This window comes from Nelusetta ayraudi, unplaced genomic scaffold (genome assembly GCF_046127955.1).
Source record: "Nelusetta ayraudi isolate G7.1 ecotype Tasmania unplaced genomic scaffold, CSIRO-AGI_Nayr_v1 ptg000089l, whole genome shotgun sequence".
NCBI lineage: Eukaryota > Metazoa > Chordata > Actinopteri > Tetraodontiformes > Monacanthidae > Nelusetta > Nelusetta ayraudi.
This window is the reverse complement of record NW_027466139.1, coordinates 627,501-645,000: the sequence shown is the minus strand read 5'-3', so window position 1 is coordinate 645,000 and position 17,500 is coordinate 627,501. Positions and strand designations below refer to the sequence as shown.

Sequence of the window (17,500 nt, the reverse complement as noted above, 5' to 3'; positions counted from 1 at the left end):
CACGTCTTCCAATAGACACTGTCTCCACACACACACACACACACACACACACACACACACACACACACACACACACACACACACACACACACACACAATTCCATGTCTCGTGAGAATTTGCCCTTTTTTTTTTTTTTTAAATGATTTTGCATCTCATTTACAGTTATTAAAAATGCTAATTTTAATGACTTATAATTACAGAATACACAAATTGCCCGATTGTATTAAAGCGCAGGCCTGAGGGCGGGACAAACTCAATTGTCCTTCCACAGTCATGATTCATGCTGCTTTTCAAAAAGACTCTTCGCACTTTTCAGATCCTGGATCGCTGGATCCATCAGCCTTCAGATCCGATGGTTTAAACACACACACACACACACACACACGCGCACACACACACACACACACCGTGCCCGGCTGACTTTGAAGGTGCAGCGAGCTGCTTTAAACTGCGTGTCTGTGAAGTTTCAGCCTGCGACTGCACATGAAGCCAAACGCCTTTTCCATGAACGTGCTGGCAGCGACCAGTGAGCAGGAGAAAAATTACAAACAACCTGACTCGTATACACACCATAACACATGACATCACCCTCATCATCATAACCATCACCGCCGTCACACTGCTCGCACACAAACACAGCTTCACAGGCGCAGAGGAAAACACACATCAACCTCATTAACCGTAAAGCTTCTCTCAACATTGTGTTTGTGTGACTGTGAAATAAATTGTGCATTTTAAAATTTCTTTCGTGAATGATTTGTAAATTCCATAATTACTTGTATTTTAGCAGTGAACTGAGCGGCCGCGACACATCAGACTCGGCTCCTCTGATGCACAGTTGATGGACAAAAGGGGGAGAGAGGGATGGATGGAGGGATGGAGGGATGGAGGAGAGGAACTATGTCTGGAATCAATGGCTCTCCTCTCCGCTCTCTCTGTTCTGGCTGTGGTGAGGGGCTGCTGCCTGAGATAATATTTAGACAGGGATGGAGTTTCAACCCCGGCCTTGCTTAACGCGCCGCCAAAACTCCCCGCTACTTATTCAATCTATTAAATCTCTCACTCTCTCATTCCAGCACTCAGAGAGCAGCAGATTTGTGAAGCGGGCCCTGAAAAACTCTACATGACTTATTAAGTGTATGGGCAAGTGGTAATAATGGAAAGAGGGTGAGTGAGATGAAAATAAAGAACTACGGTGGCAGTTGCAACGTGACTGTCGGAGTTTCATCCCAGTTAAAGGCAACCATTACACTGACAGAGAATTTCCCTGCAATTTAGAACCTGATTTTTATGACATGTGTCCAGCGTGTTGCTTCGCCCCTGATCGTTGAGTCGGACAAAATGAAACAGGGTTAAGTTCATCCTGAATAGCCAATCGGCAGTGAGCACCTCTGGATGGACTGGAGCTCCAGAACCAAGCAGCAGGACTGCACATCATCTCCTCGCCAGTCAGAGCACTGTAATGTTCATGCAGGGGGGTTTTTATCATTTTCACTTTGTGGCTTCCAGAGGTTTTAAAATGACACACTACTGCCATCTGCAGGACGCTGGGCTCCGGGCCCGCAGATTTTCAAATCTTCCCACTGCCTTTTGAAAGGACTTCTCATTCACAACAATGTGATTTCCCCCCCACGGTTGAGGAGCTAATTATTAAATCTAACGCAATCAAAACAGTCATTAAATCCTTTGAGATGCAACAAAGTCAGTGCCAGTTTCCACATACAGCTTGACTGGATGACAACAGCCGGGGAAGATGCTTCCCTGAGCTGAAACAGAAAGACACAATTACTGCTCGACCATAAACATCTCAGACTCGGTAACCAGTGTCAGGATTCCTTCAACACCCAGCCAAAATCTAAACCCATATACTACTCATGGCTTTCATTTGTGCTGTAAATAAGGCTCCTGCTGCTTTCAACACTGCTGACCACAGGGGGGGAAAGAAAAGAGAGTAATAACCCAGCTACCCCTGATTTATGACTTTTATAGAGGAAGTCTGCAGGAAACATTTATATTCACCAGAGTGATTCTCTCGCTTCTCTTTTCAGTGTGTGTGTGTGTGTGTGTGTGTGTGTGTGTGTGTGGTAGGTGTGAGGGGGAAAATCTGACTTCTTCTCTCATGTCAGGATGTCAGAAACCACCGACCGGAGGAAGCAGAATAAATTCAGAGATGAAATTGTAAAAGTTGATGGCAGCCTGAATAATAATTATCCCAGTCATAGATTACTGACTGACGCACACGTGGTCTGGCAATGTAAAGAATGGAAGGCCGGGGCTACCTGCACTGCGAAGGTTGGGGTCCATGTCTGGCATCTCTTTGACTGCTTCCGGACTCACACTGTAAATTGAGGCTCCCGCCTCATTGGTGATGCTGCCGAGAGAAACATTTCAACAAGTTAATTATTAGCTTCCAAAGAACCTGGACTCTCTGACTGCGAGGTTTTAACCTCACACCTGAACCAATAAAGCAATTCTATGAACAACCATAATTAACAGCATCATTAATATTAATTATTATTTAATTCCAATTACATTTTTAAGTGGAATAGGTAGGGAAAAAAAGGCTATTTTACCTGCAATGAGAGTTAAATGATTGAAAATGTGATTAAACAGAAGAAAGATCATCAAATATTTCAAAAGCCTCGAGTTCCTGTTTGCCATTGATAAATCTGAAGGCTGCACACCAGCGCACTTTCAAATTGTGAGGCACTGGCGCCATCTAGAGGCCTGAGCCTGTACAGCAGTCATCCAAGGGCGCTGGCCAGGCTGAAATTTCGATTTCAGTCAGATTTAGCTTTTAAAACGAAAATATATCCATCGACGTTCCAATTTTGTGTTTCTAAATGCACTCTTTCTTTTAAAATGACCTTCATCTGAACTTTTGCTGACCCCCCGCCCCCCCAAAAAAATTGACATCATTTCGCAGGCCAATCATTTTGGAGTAACCTGAAATCTTCACAGAATGTCTAGAAACGGATCAGTTTGCAGAACACTGTTGACCACTTTCCATGTTGACAAATCACAGCAAGGCGCGAAGAAAGCCACTCCATCACGGAGGGCAAAACCAACTGGACTCCTTCAAATCAAACACAGTGAGCAAGCGGGCGGCCTCTCACTCGCCACCGCGTCGCAGCGCGATTGCACAACAAGGTCGCCGATACACTCGCTGGCGAGGCCGTCACGTTGTCTCGTCTCTACTGGCGAGGCTGCGGGGGGGGGGGGGGGGGGGAATCAGGGAGGATGATGGGAGAAGAAGAGGGGAGGGGCTTTGTCCTCAGGGCCAGAAGACATCACGACCACGACCACGACCACGACGACGAGGGGGTCAGCGCTTCCCCAATGACCACCGCTCGCTAGGACAGAGCCTGGCCACACACACACACACACACACACACACACACACACACACACACACACACACACACACACACAGTCCCAGAGGCCTGCACTCTGCCGAAACAACCTTGCCAATTACAAGTGTCTCGTTAATGAGGAGTGGCAGAGGCCTTCTGATGGGAATCACATTTAAATGAACTTAGGCTGGCCCCCCCCTCGCTCCCCCCGTCGGCCCATCCTCTCTCTCCCTCTCTCTCTCTCTCTCGCTCGTCCCTCCGTCCGCCTCACTGTTCTTTTTGTCAGCCTGGCCGTCCATCGTGATGACAGCTGACATATCGCCATGGCGACACGGCTAACGAGCACAGACACATGACCTTCCAGGGGGTCAAAGCAGGGCTTGGTCATTAACCTGACACGCTCTGTCCCGCGCTCGCACACACACACACACACACACACACGCACAAAGACACATTAGAGATAATGACTTGAAAACTGGACACAAAAGACAATTTGAACGTATGGACGAGACGTTCACCTCCTCTGAATCCCAAACGCAGAGGATATGAGGGTGCGTTTCTCATTCGTCAAATTGTAAGAGGAACCGAGGCCGGCCTTTCCCACCCGCAATCTGGCACAATGCCACAATGAGCGTGGAGGAAAAGAGCTGCAGAGTCTCATTTTCTTTGACATAATAAGCCCAACAAGGGGAGAAAATGAGATTTGAGGCGGACAAAAGTTCCCCCCAGAAAAAGTGAAAAGATACGACAAAGAAAGAAAAGGCAAAAAAAAAAAAAAAAAAAAAAAAGGAGGGGAGGCCACCAGCCCCTATCATGTTCGACCTAATTAGGGCGACTGCCGGGGCAGCTGGGTAATAGCGCTGTCATGGATACAGCTCTGAGCCCTCATTGACACAGCGTCCACCACCGTGGTGAGGGCATCATCCTGGCAGCCAGCAGAAGGTTGTCTGCTCTCTGGCCTGGGAGAGAGGGAGGATGGCTGCAGCGGCATCACACACACACACACACACACACACACACACACACACACACACACACACACACACACACACACACACACACACACACACACACACAAAGTCAATGGTTGGCCCTGAGTGTAAAGCGATGACTTGGTAGCCCTGTAGGGTTAGCACATATTTGCAATCTCAGTCCCTCTCTCTTTCTCTCTCACACACACACACACACACACACACACACACACACACACACACACACACACACACACACACACACACACACACACACACACACACAGAGGCCTGGAAGATCCCTGTCCCATCCTGGGGCAAAGTCACCAACTCTCTCCCTGGTCCGCTGTACCCCGACTGTTCGTCTTTGAGACACACCCCTGGGCCTGGCGTACACACACACACACACACACACACACACACACACACACACACACACACACACACACACACACACACACACACACACACACACACACACACACACACACACCATGACTGACCCCTGATGGCCCTCAAGAACGGCAACATCATGGGAGACGGATACACACTTTGATACCTCGTTCGAGCCTCCTGGCTGACGCAGCTCTGATTAAAATTAAAGGCAGCTCATCAGATCAGTTGGAGGAGGAGACAGGCCACATCATCACCCACTCATTTGATACGCAGGTTGAAAAAAAGAAATGTATACAGGGGGGTTGAAGGGTGAAGAGCTAAAGCCGTAGCTGCGTTTCCATCACCCCTGGAGTTGTAGCAAACCTAAATATGGCAATAAAAACCGGTGATGGAAACAGCTCCACTCAAATATGACTGAAAGGGTTTTTTTTTTTTTGGCATTTACACGTCAGTGGACGTGACGTACGGGGTCACGTGACCAGATCACTGACCAGTGAAAATGGGGCGTTATGATTGGACGGAGGAGGAGTCGAAGAGAAGAAATATAACAACCATCATTCTGGACGGCAAACAAACGTGAACAAACAAGAGCAAAGGTAATTCTAAAATGAGGGCTTGTGCACTTTGCACCATTCAATGGAAACACCTGCAAGTCGGAATTGTTCTTTGTCAAACTTTTTATCACTTTTATTTTGCGAAAAGCTGTCATGGAAACCCAACTAGAGTGAGACAATATTAGAGAGTTACATCTAAATAGTTAAAATATAATAAAATAAAATTAATGTATAAATAGCTAAATGCAAAGTGGTGCTGGAACTGCAACATGGTTACAGTTCCTGCCAGGTTGTTTGTTCCGGGCATTTGGACCGCTGTGTTTCCAGAGGGCAGAGGTCCGACACCAAAACGCTGAAGGAAACCCTTCAACCCGTTACCAAAAGCACAGACACAATATGAAGATGAATAACTGACAGAAGCAGAAGGCCCACATAATACCGCTAAGATGCAGAGAACTGCAGTGCCACTGGGGGAAACTGGAGCTGGCTGCTCACTGGTTGCAGTGTGGACTTGCACAGTGCGACCTCACAGTGGCAGCAACGCTCACTTCCTCATCCCACCATTCACTGTCCTCATTGTACCGGGACAGGCCTCACTTTTGTACCGTCGATGGAGCCGTGATGTCACCAAGTACCCAACAAACACACACACACACACACACACACACACACACACACACACACACACACACACACACACACACACACACACACACACACACACACACACACACACACACACACAAGTTTGTCTGTCCCAGCTGCTCAAACAGCTTGGCTCCATTGTTCAGTCAGCTGCAAAGCTTGACCTCAGGGAAACAAATTGAGGGATGCACCATCTCTCTGACTCTCTCTCTCTCTCACACACACACACACACACACACGCACGCACGCACACACACACACACACACACACACGCACACACACGCAGCGTCTGAAGACGATGACATTTTTCACAGAGAAAAGCGTCCAAATGGCAGGTGTCAGGGGCCGTCAGTCTCTAGAGATGCGCTAGGGGGCAGGCAAACAGGGGCGCGTGCGTGCTCGTGCATGCACACACGCACACACACACACACACACAACACCCACGCACGCACACACGCACACACGCACCCCAACTGCCAGTGTGAGGCACGTCTGAAAAGAGCAAAGCCTCACAGACACTCACGTCAATCCGAGAGGCCTTTAAATCGTGTCGCAAACAACTACACACTCACACACACACACAAATACAAGTCACTGCACACACAAAAAGCTTCCAAAATCACAGCACTGCACACACACACAGACACACACAGACACACACATCGTCACAGTGGCGTCACAGGCAAGCGACGGCGCCCTGCAGGGTTTGTTGCGTGGACTCTGGGTGTCGGGGGGGGGGGGGCTCGGCCACCAGGCTCAGGGGATGGACGGGGGTCTGGGTGACATGAGGAGACTGGCTGATAGCCGCTCGCCAACACCTGCCAGCGCCCAGGGTCAGAGCCTGGACGCTGCTGCTGCTGCTGCTGCTGCTTCTGCTGCTGCTGCTGCTGTTCCAGGCCTCCCAACACTCCCAACACTCCCAACACTCCCAACACTCCCAACACTCCCAACACTCGGCCGTGCTGCTTCCGTCTGACCGGAGAGTCTGGAGCAACGGGGCAGATCAAGCAACCCACTGGAGATTTGTGAAAAAGTGAAAAAGGTCCCATATTGTGCAGAATGAACTGAAATGTGAGACTAACACAGAGGTGGGCAAACTACGGCCCGGGGCCCATATGCAGCCCGTTATGCTTTTTAATCCGACCTGCCAAACTTGAAAAAAATTCATAAATTAACAGAGTAAGTCATAAAATAGCTGGATTTCATCCATTTGTTCAGCGTTTCAGTGTTCATGCAGGAAAAGTTCCGACAATACAGGCTGCAAACAGAGGGCTAAGTGTGGTGTGCGTTCAGGCGATCTGGGCCATCTGCGTAACTGGGATAAACAAACGGTAAGTAAATTATTCACCTTGAGATAATAATATCATAATCCAAACAGTGGCCCGGAGGAGCTGTTCAAATACGTGCAACTCTAATGACAATAATCATGACCATGACTCTTTTATCTCAGCTTCCTATCTTTCTGGATCAATATTTTCATTTTTCACTTGGTACTTGCGCTGGTCTTCTAACATGTCCACTAATTCTAGAGCCCTGAGTGTCTACTGGTCAACCTTGCCATGTGCCAACGGCTTCGTGTTTCTCCTCTGAAATTAAGACACAACCCTGCAGCCTCCGCATGCATCTGCCCACCGCCGCCGCCGCCCCCTGCCTGCGTCCAGCCCTCGGTGCGGCCAGCGTGCCTGCGTCTCGGTCCGTCATCACCGGTGCTGCCACTGCATGTTCATCACTCACCCAGCCTGGCCCTGGGAGCACGCCCGGACACAGGACGTGACAGGGGATACACACGGTCACAAGTCATGTATACACTCTTCTGTCGCCGCCGCCGCCCCAACCCCCCCCACCAGGTCCGCCAGCTAGCCAGTAATAATGATCTCATCCCACCAGGAGAGAGGGCGCCACGGTCAAGGACTCACGCAGCAAGTCTAGGGAGAGAGAGAGAGAGAGAGAGAGAGAGAGAGAGAGAGAGAGAGAGAGTGAGAGAGAGTGAGAGAGAGAGAGAGAGAGGCGATGACTGGAGGACGGAGAGGCGGCCTGATCTTCTCACCAGTGCCCTGAGAGCAGGCAAGAGGAGCAGGCACTGACAGAAGGTCTGGCCTGATGGGCTGGAAGTTGTCGTAGGTAAAAAAAACCTGCAGCAGACGTCAGGCAGTAACAGCAGCGGCAGCAAAGGAAAGGTGCAGCGACTTGTGTCACCTTACACCAGAGTGACGCACAATCCACAACTGAGCCGCCGCCCCGAGATGTTTCTCCTGATAGATAATTCAGCTGAACATGAACCAGCGTTTCTCCACTGGTGGAGGGAGCTGCTCTGATTGGGTTGCGGCTTCGTGGGCAGAGGATTTAAAACATATATATATATGTATATATATTTATAAAGAAAATCATGGTCATTTATTTTTGCAGGACACACAATTAAATTCAATGACTTCAATAAATAATTTACTAGACATGACAGAATGTGGACTGGCCTTTTTGTTTTTGTGGAATAAATTTGAGACGCGTCCCAACTGCCTGAGCCTCCACCAGTTGGGAACCACTGAGTTAAACCATCTAGTTATCCTAGGCCAGACAGAGGTAAAGAGAGACCGTGTCCTTTCCAAAGACAAGATTTAAAATGACAACAGGTGTTTCTACAACCGGCAAAATGCTAGAATTTCATTGCGTTCACTGCATGAACGCTCTTTCTTTTTTCTTTTCTTTTTTTTTTGCATTGGCTTTGCTGCTCCTGCATGTGTGTCCTCCCTCCCACTCAGCTCCTGTGCGAGATCCAGAGATCCAGAGACACCAGCCAGCGAGGGTGACACAGATCACTGCGTGTCACACTATAAACTGCACCCACGCACGCACGCGCACGTGACGTGCACGCGCCCAGACGGATGTGACTGGCCAGTGCCGGACACTCTTATGAGTTGTGACAAAGCCTGCATGCTCTACCAGTCAGTGCTAAAGCACAGCGACAGACAAGGTCATGCTGCATCAAGCTCGCACGGAGCATGAAAGACACACACACACACACACACACACACACACACACACACACAGTGAGCAGTGGGCCAGTGCTCGCAGCAATTACCCGCAGACAGTAATTAAACCTGAGATTTTATCGTGCATTTGTGACGTCGTGACGTCAAATAATTGGCCAAAGAATGTTTTCAGTGCAATGTTTTTCTGTCTCCTGACACGTCACAAAGGTTCCTCATTTATTTGGCCGCAGTTGTGCGACACAAAGCAAAACACTTTGCATTCAGAGGTTGTGATTTATGTGTCCTACGACGTATTAGGAGCAGCTGGTGGTGGCATCGAATCATGAAATGTGATTAATGCAACTTGAGGAAACAATTCAAGACAGATAAAGCAGGCAATCTATTTAACACATGTCTAACTTGGTAGATATAAACCCCCAAAATATGTTTAAATAATGTGAGTGCCCTCAGCTGAGTGTCTTCAAAAACAAAATCGGGGGTGGGGGGGGGAAGAAAAAAGCCTCACTACAAATGATGGAAGCGGTGACTCAGTGAGGACGAGGATGCCCACTCAGACACGACTGAGACCCTGAAAACTCAACACACACACACACACACACACACACACACACACACACACACACACACACACACACACACACACACACACACACACACACACACACAAAGAAGGAAGGATACCCCGCAGGCTGCCATTTCTGGCTGTCATTCCAGCTGAGCACTCAGGCAGAAGGACAGAGAGGCAGAGAGACGCGCGGGTGGAGAAGAAAGGGCGGAGAAGGTGGGGCGGCCACAATGAAGGCTCACAGACAGACAGGAAGCAGATGGTGCAAATGAGACTGGGGTCTTTAATGAACTGCTGCAGTGTCAGGGAAGAAGAGCGGAGGAGGAGGAGGATGGGGAAGAGGAGGAGGGGGAAGGGGAGGGGGAAGGGGAGGGGGAGGGGGAGGAAGAAGAGGGTGAGGAGTAGGAGGAGATGGAACAAGTTAATGACTTCACCATGGCAATAAAACTAACTGGACATCAGCGTGGAGCAGTTTGTCTGCTGCTGACCACCACTGGAGAATCTTTCACCACCACTGAGGCCGACGAGCGGGGACGGGAGAGACGTCTCCGCCTGCTGGATTAAAAACTAATCGAGCCCAGTTGGACGCACGGGGAGCTGACAAAAGCCCACCGATGTAAAGGCGGACTAATTCACAATGTATACAAGAAATTGGGTCATTTAATTACAGAGAGGGCGTTCGCAGCGAGCGGCCGGACCCCTCGCTGTTCCTGATGCTACATAAGTATTCTCCGTCATTGCCATCACCATCACCGGTGCTGTGATAATGAGGTTTTTCTTTCATGGCAGCGCCGGGTCATCCGTGGGTCAGTCAGCAGGGAAGTGAGACCCCGGCAAGACAAGCGTCCGAGCCACCATCAGCCCCTCCGCCATCTATTAAGAGACAGTTTGCTCCAAATTGGTACCTTGGACACCAAAATTATTTCTGACTACTTTTCTCCGTGCCTTGAATGGCGGCCATTGAAGCCAAAGTCGCCCATTAGCAGCCAGAGCGCCGCTCAATCAAAGATCCATGTGTGGTCTGTCCCTTAAATGCATTGCCTTAAAGCCACTCACGGTCAAATGTGGAGCATATACAATTATATACAAATAAATACAAATACATAAAGCTTAAGCATCCTGACTGTATTTACAGAACACTGCTTTATTGTTTGGCACGACTTCACTGGAATTACTGGGATGCGTTTGATTGATTTTGAAGTTTGAAATAGTACCAAGTAGCGTTGCAGTACTGGAGACTGGCCTCAGACTCAGAGGCATTTTCACTCGGCCTGGTCTCAGTCTGGGACTGGACGGACTCGGGATTTTTGGTCAAGACCAGTGGAGACTAAGTCAACACGACAAAGACAGATAATAATAGAAAAGAATCCAGCCGCTGCTGTATTACGCTCTGTTGGTGACACCCAGAGTGACACCCTGCCCTCTTATTCCTAGTTCATTTATTTTTTTAATCTCATGAAGAAAAGTTTTAGTTTTTTTTGTTTGTTTTTTTTAATGGTTCAAAATAGTTGGCAAAGCAGCAAAATGTTACAGAAAATGATTAAAAGACACCTTGCTGAAAAGAGATGTTGTTGTTCCATTTAGAAGCAAACTGGAATTTAAAAAAAAGATGCTGGTCATTTTTTTTCTGCTTTGTTATTTTTCTTTGATATATAAAGTCCTGGTCTGGTCTGGATCTCGATACTGTCCAGTCTTGACAATGTATTGGTCTCCATTGGTGTCGTCTTGACTACAACGCTAGCATCAATTATTAATAATAATAATAAGAAGAAGAGGTAGTGCAATAATAAGAATCTGTAATGTATTACAAATAATATTTTATTTAAACGGGGCACCATCATCTTCGTCACAAGTGCTGAGAATTTTCTTTGCCGTTGTACCACCGAGACGGTCAGACACAGGTCACCTGTTTGAAAGACACGATGAACTGCTGAGCAAAACAATTACTGGCACTTCAGCGCCATAAAGATCTGCGTCAGCCGCAGTCCAACCAAAGGAAGTAAGGCAGGTAACGTGATATATACGACTCTTTACATGGTAACAACACATCTCTCCATGCCATCGCAAGGCCCTTCAATCTTCAAATTCAATTGAGGGAAAATGAGAACGTTTGCACATGTGTTTGATTCTGTGAAAATCCCGCTGATCGTATCAGGTGTTGCAGGACGTTCAGCCAGCACCACATCAAAGACAAGTCAAACTTTCCCCAGCGTGCTGAAATGAAGGAATGCCATTAGCTGAGGTATAAAAAAAAATAATAAAGGGAGACGTTAAATCGAGATGTGAAAATGTTCTCGTCTAGAGTTGCTGCAGGCAAAAAAAACAATTGGCCAGACAATGATGGTGTGAAGGTTAACCTAATAAACTGCCGTCTCCAATGCTTTTGTTCTTGCAAATGGACTGAAAAGGTAAACAAAGAGGGTAAAAATGTGGGCAATTACACCATAAGTGCGACCTTTTTGTACTTGAACCTGGAAATACTGCGAAAACGCTTGTGTGCGAGCGCATTCACACACGGCTCGGAGTCATTTCTCGGCCTGCGGTCCCAGCGCGAACCTCGAGTCAACAAACACACATGGAAGTGAGCGCAGAGAGCGCAAAGAGAATAAGCAAAGCGGAGGCCGCCGGCTGTTATGCTTGGGCCGAGTCCCTGTGCTGTCTGTATTGTAAAGAGCAGAGCAGACGCCGGTTAGAAACACAACCTTGAGCGCAGAATGTCTCTTTAATCGGGCTGCCGCGAAGATAGAGCAGATGGTTTTAATGGACAATATTCACTTTAGCGAGACGCTTGAATGCGTCTTTCTCACTCCATCGACGGCGCCGCTCTTCACTCCCACGTGTTTTCCTGGGTTGTTTTCTTCCAAAACCACCAAACCCTTTTGTGTTCACCCAACCTTCTGCCCTGCGCCTAAACTTCCTGATTATTAATCTTGACCTCCCACTGTGCCCAGCTCATCCTATTTTCTTCCTCGCCACGTCGACACACACCTCGTTCCGACGCTTTTGTCAATGGCATTGAATGTGTACAAAGTATCTTCATTTCACGTGAGCTAAGCTACAAGGGGCTCTGAACTCGTAAAAAGTCTGGCGTGATGACTTTCCAAAGTTAAAAAGTGGGGAAAAAAAAAAAAAAAAAAAACGTAGCACAAAACACCGCAGCACGCAGAATAAAACCAAGCTGACCCGAACCTCCCGCTCAGCAGCTGGGTTCGTCCATTCACGCGTGTATGCATTCAACGTGTTCCCTTTTGTTTGGGGGCGGGTGGGAGAGGGGGGGGTGGATCTGTGGTGTACAATGGACGAGGGAACCTACCAGTAGGACACATCCAGGGGGTGAAAGTGGCGCCTTGAGATGAGGTCAGCGAAGAAAGACTCGGTCTCGCGACAGGCCGTTCCGTTGCCGATGACGACCCTGGTGCAGCTGAGGCCCAGACACAAGGCAGGACGACAAGGTGTCATAATAAGAAGAATGATGAATTTTGTTTAAACTGCGCTTGACATCAAAAAAATTTTCTTTGAGTATTAGGCTTACATATTTCTATTATTGTGTCCTTTTATTTCCTTTTCCTTCTTTTTATGCTCAAATAAAGAATTCAATAAAGTTCTTAGAGTGCATAAAAACATGAGAGTGGTTTCAAAAAGTGCTCAAACTAAGGTAAAATAGAGAACGCCAGATATACAGTAGCAATACAGGTACTACCCAGAAAATTAAAATATCCTGAACAGGTTGCTGTATTTCTGCAATTCAACTTCAAAGGTGAATGTGACATATTATATAAACAAATAATATGCAAATCAATATATTTCAAGTTTTATTTCTTTGGATTTTGCTGATCAGGTCTTGCAGCTTAAAAAAAAACACAAATTCAAAAACTCAAAAAATTAGAATGTTACATAAAGTCAAATCTTTATGAAAATCTTAATCAGCAAAGTTCCAACAAGGAACTGCTTGAGATGTCAATTTGCGTGGAATGGCTCAATAAAATGTGTTGGTTTCATCTTTTATGTTAAATTGCCAAAATAAAACAACTTTTACTGGATATTCAAATCTTTCGGGTAGTGCCTCTACATCTAAAAGATACAATACAACTAATAAGTAACATCAAAGAGGAAAAAATACAAATAAATGGCTTTGTGTGCTCGCTACAAACGCACACGCCGCTGTCGTTACCTGTATTTGGTCATCAGGTAGCGCAGTTTGTCCGCTTCTCTCTGCTGGCCCGAGTGGTGCAGGTAGACAACGTCAGTGTGGAGGATCTGACCTGACAGCAGCCACATGGACAAACACGTGTCAAGTGTTTAGACAATTAAAACCTTAAAAACAAAACAAACAAACAAACAAAAAAAAAGTTTGTTTTTTTTTTTTTACTCATTACTCTGACACGCAAACACACCCTTGTGGGTGAATTGGGCACTGCGGGTGTCAAGCTAAATCGCTCCCCGTCTGTCTCCAAACATTTGGCTTGGAAACAGATATGATTTACATAAGTCAAACCTCTGGGCGCTACTTTATATTAATCCTTTTAAATGAATTCAGCAGAGCAGGATGAACCTGTGTCTGCTGTCAACACACATCATCCAAACCAGTGCCCTGTGGGGAATGACTGCAAACCCAACACCAAACTTTAGCGTGTTGAGTTTGGTGCTGCGGGGTGCAATAAGCACCGACAGCAAAATGCAATACAATTTATATAGAGCATAGAATCATATTCTATTCACATCTATTATATTTCATTTTTTACAAGATGCAAGGCTTTTATTTGTGGTTCTGTTTTGTGAATGTTGATATTCCAAAAAGACCCTTTTTTCATTTTCAGACACACTTAATAAAAAAGACATTTCTGATTCATCTCAGTCAGATTCATTTTTTTTGTGCAGGAAAATAACTGTAAACTTACAACCTAAACAATGAGTGCACAAAAGCGCCTCATGTTTTAACATTTACATATGACATACATACACATAACTCATCCTACCCTCCTTAAGCTTTATTGCAATGTGATGTAAACTGCCACACTGCCTCACTGCAACTTGGAATTTTGTCGTTGTAGTCTGGTCATTTCTACAGGCTTATTAATTTATTAATTAATTTATTTATTTATTTGTTTGTTCGTACACGTACACAGGTCTTTACTATTTAAAAGTGCCCAGTGTTGTCACTCACTGGTCGGGGAGAGAACGGCCAGTTTGCAGCCGTGCTTGAAGCCGGGGTCCACCCCCATGATGACGCACCCCCTGACCGGACACACCAACAGGCGCTGCCGCAGGTTCCGCACAAACATGGCGATGGACTCTTTCTCTGCAGCACTGGTCAGTTTGGTCCTGCAGACGACACGCGGCGAGTGACTGGCTGGAGAACTGTGGCTGAACTGAAACTGGTGGTGAAAGGATGTGAAGCAGCTCACAAAGAGCACATGTGAACATTTGCCACGGTGGCGGCGCTGAAGAAAGAGCTACCTGTAAGACCTGGTGAGCAGCGGCAAAATGAGTCTTTTGTAAGAGTCTTCCACAGCGTTCCTGATGATCGCATAGAGTTCATCTCTGACAAAGGTCTTTGTCCTCCACCTGCAGGAGAATTGTGAGAAATCCACGTCTCGCTGAAGCATTTTGGAAGCCAAAAAATGAAATATTATTGAGAGCTTCCTTGTATTGACAAGATGGGGCGGACTGGGCGACCGTCTCGTCTGTTTGTTTTGTACACTCTGCATGCAAAAGCTTCAGGGCTGCTAAATGTTTTTCTTGAATTTAGTTTATTAACATGTGATTCTCGTGACATTGAATTTCATTTTCTTTTCCTTTCTTGAAAATATTTGATCAAAAGGAAAAAATAAAAACATTCCAAATTTCTTCAATTTCTGCCAATTCCTTTTTTTTTTTTTCTTCTTTTTTTTTTTTTAAATCAACCTTCAAGGAAACCTTGACTGCTGAATGGAATGTTTAAGTGAGAGGCCTTTGTGTCCTGAAAGCAATTTACAATTCATTATGGCTTTCCTCGCAAAAATAAGAATATGGAATATGTGGGCGTAAATCTGTGTGTGCGCATTGGTACTGGTGTGTGTGTGTGTGTGTGTGTGTGTGTGTGTGTGTGTGTGTGTGTGTGCGTGTGCGTGCTATTGTGACTCTGACCTGTTGTTGATGCACCACCTGCTGAAGTCGCTCTTCACCCTGTCAGGAATGTTCACCTTCACTGTCAAAATCTTCAGACTCTCCCCTCGGTTAATAGCCAGTGTCTGCACACACACACACACACACACACACACACACACACACACACACACACACACACACACACACACACACACACACACACACACACACACACACACACAGGAAAATGTTCCATTTACAACACATACAAGCCAAATTATAATTCCTGAAACAGTTCAAACATTAAAATAATCAAATAATAAAAAAGAAGAAGAATATAAACATAAATAATCTGTGTTTTTCATATTTACGAGGATAAGACAAGACATTGGATGTAAAGAGAAAAAGCTCTTTGCCACGTGAAAATCTCTTAAAGTCAGGGGGGGACAAAGAGTTTGGCTTCATTCTGGGACGTGGTGGATGGGAGCACGTTCACCCAAACCTCAAGCAGAAGCACAAAACAAACATAAAAACCCTCCTTGGTTCTTCGCTCCTCGCCACACACGCAACGTGTAAAAGCGACGAGCCTACGAGTGTCTCCCGTGGCCAGGCAGGCCCTGCGTGCGGCGGGCTGCTCCCCCCTCTGAGGCGACTGCTACATGCTGTTAAGCAAACAGTAGTAAGTGTCTGACCTTTTCAGTGGGGAACCTTTAGCCCGCCACCGAACAGGGCCGAGGAAGCAGCCGTCAATCTGGAAACCAAGCGGAAGAAACGAGCTGACAAATGCCACCAGTGCGCCACCATCAGCAGCAGCAGCACTGCCACCGCCAGGCCTGCCCCCCTGCACACACACACACACACACACACACACACACACACACACACACACACACACACACACACACACACACACACACACACACACACTGCCACAACCATTACCACTCAGCAGCACCCTCGGATATGCTGAACCCAGCCCACACTGAACACACACACACACACACACACACACACACACACACACAGCAAATAAACACACAAACACCGCTAATAGGCAGGAATTAGCACGGCCAGCTTGTTTGAAATCTGATTAAAAGTTAGATTTTGCTCCGCTGGTGCGACTCGACCCGCGGCGTCTGCACGGGCTGGGATAAGATTTCTCAAACAATCTTCATCAAAGTGCTGAAGTTTAGCACAGGGCCCCCAAAGAGGAAGGAAAGGCCACTTTTCCGTGAGGGACATTTCAGTTTCTCACTGAAAGCACATAAATACGCATGAACACATGTGAAATTATGTAGGAAATAGGAACGTTGACAATTAATTGATAATTGGTTAATTGTCGATTAAGAATTTAATCGATTAAATTAAATTTGTCGCAATTAACTGAAGATTTTTTTGCAGGGGTAGTTACTTTTACACTAGTTACTTTTTACTGTTGTCTAATGTAAAAATGGGTCACATTGGACCCTCAACATTACTGAAGGGTTCTATAACGTCTTGCTTACACATTTTTCATTGTGAAATTTAGGTTCTCAGGAAAAGTCGCCGCTCATCAATGAATCGTTAATCAATCGATAAGGTCAATCAACTAAATTAATGAATGAATGGATAATTTGCATCCCTATTGTGCTCATATATTTGATGTCTTCAGTATCTGTCTGCAGTGTACAAAGTTTGTTATGACAAAAGAACCATGCCGGGTCTCAGTTCAAGGCCACTTTTCATTTTCCTTTGACAAATATCTGCAGACTCGGCCAGCAGCTGATTGATCAGTGTCAAAAAAAATAAAAAATAAATACTTCTAAAAAAAAAACAAAAAAAAAACAAAACAAACTTCAATTTAATCAGATAAATCTGCATGACGCCCGACCCCAGCTGCACCACAGTGAACAGCAGACGCTGCTGGCAGCCGCGCAGACCTCTGCAGCAGGCCAGCGTGC

General features: G+C 46.4%; 1 protein-coding gene across 1 annotated transcript in view; it reads right to left on the bottom strand.

Annotated features, from left to right (window-relative positions):
* The window catches only part of srbd1 (S1 RNA binding domain 1), a 42,903-nt gene that overhangs the window by 17,299 nt on the left and 8,104 nt on the right, over nt 1-17,500 (bottom strand). The window contains exons 10-16 of the mRNA XM_076046147.1: nt 15,600-15,703; nt 14,931-15,038; nt 14,638-14,795; nt 13,645-13,735; nt 12,787-12,894; nt 2,281-2,372; nt 1-18 (exon numbers count right to left, since the gene is read on the bottom strand). The exon at nt 1-18 is cut by the window's left edge and continues 65 nt beyond it. Coding sequence (XP_075902262.1) covers nt 1-18; nt 2,281-2,372; nt 12,787-12,894; nt 13,645-13,735; nt 14,638-14,795; nt 14,931-15,038; nt 15,600-15,703 — 679 coding nt within the window. The remainder of the gene's footprint in view (nt 19-2,280; nt 2,373-12,786; nt 12,895-13,644; nt 13,736-14,637; nt 14,796-14,930; nt 15,039-15,599; nt 15,704-17,500) is intronic.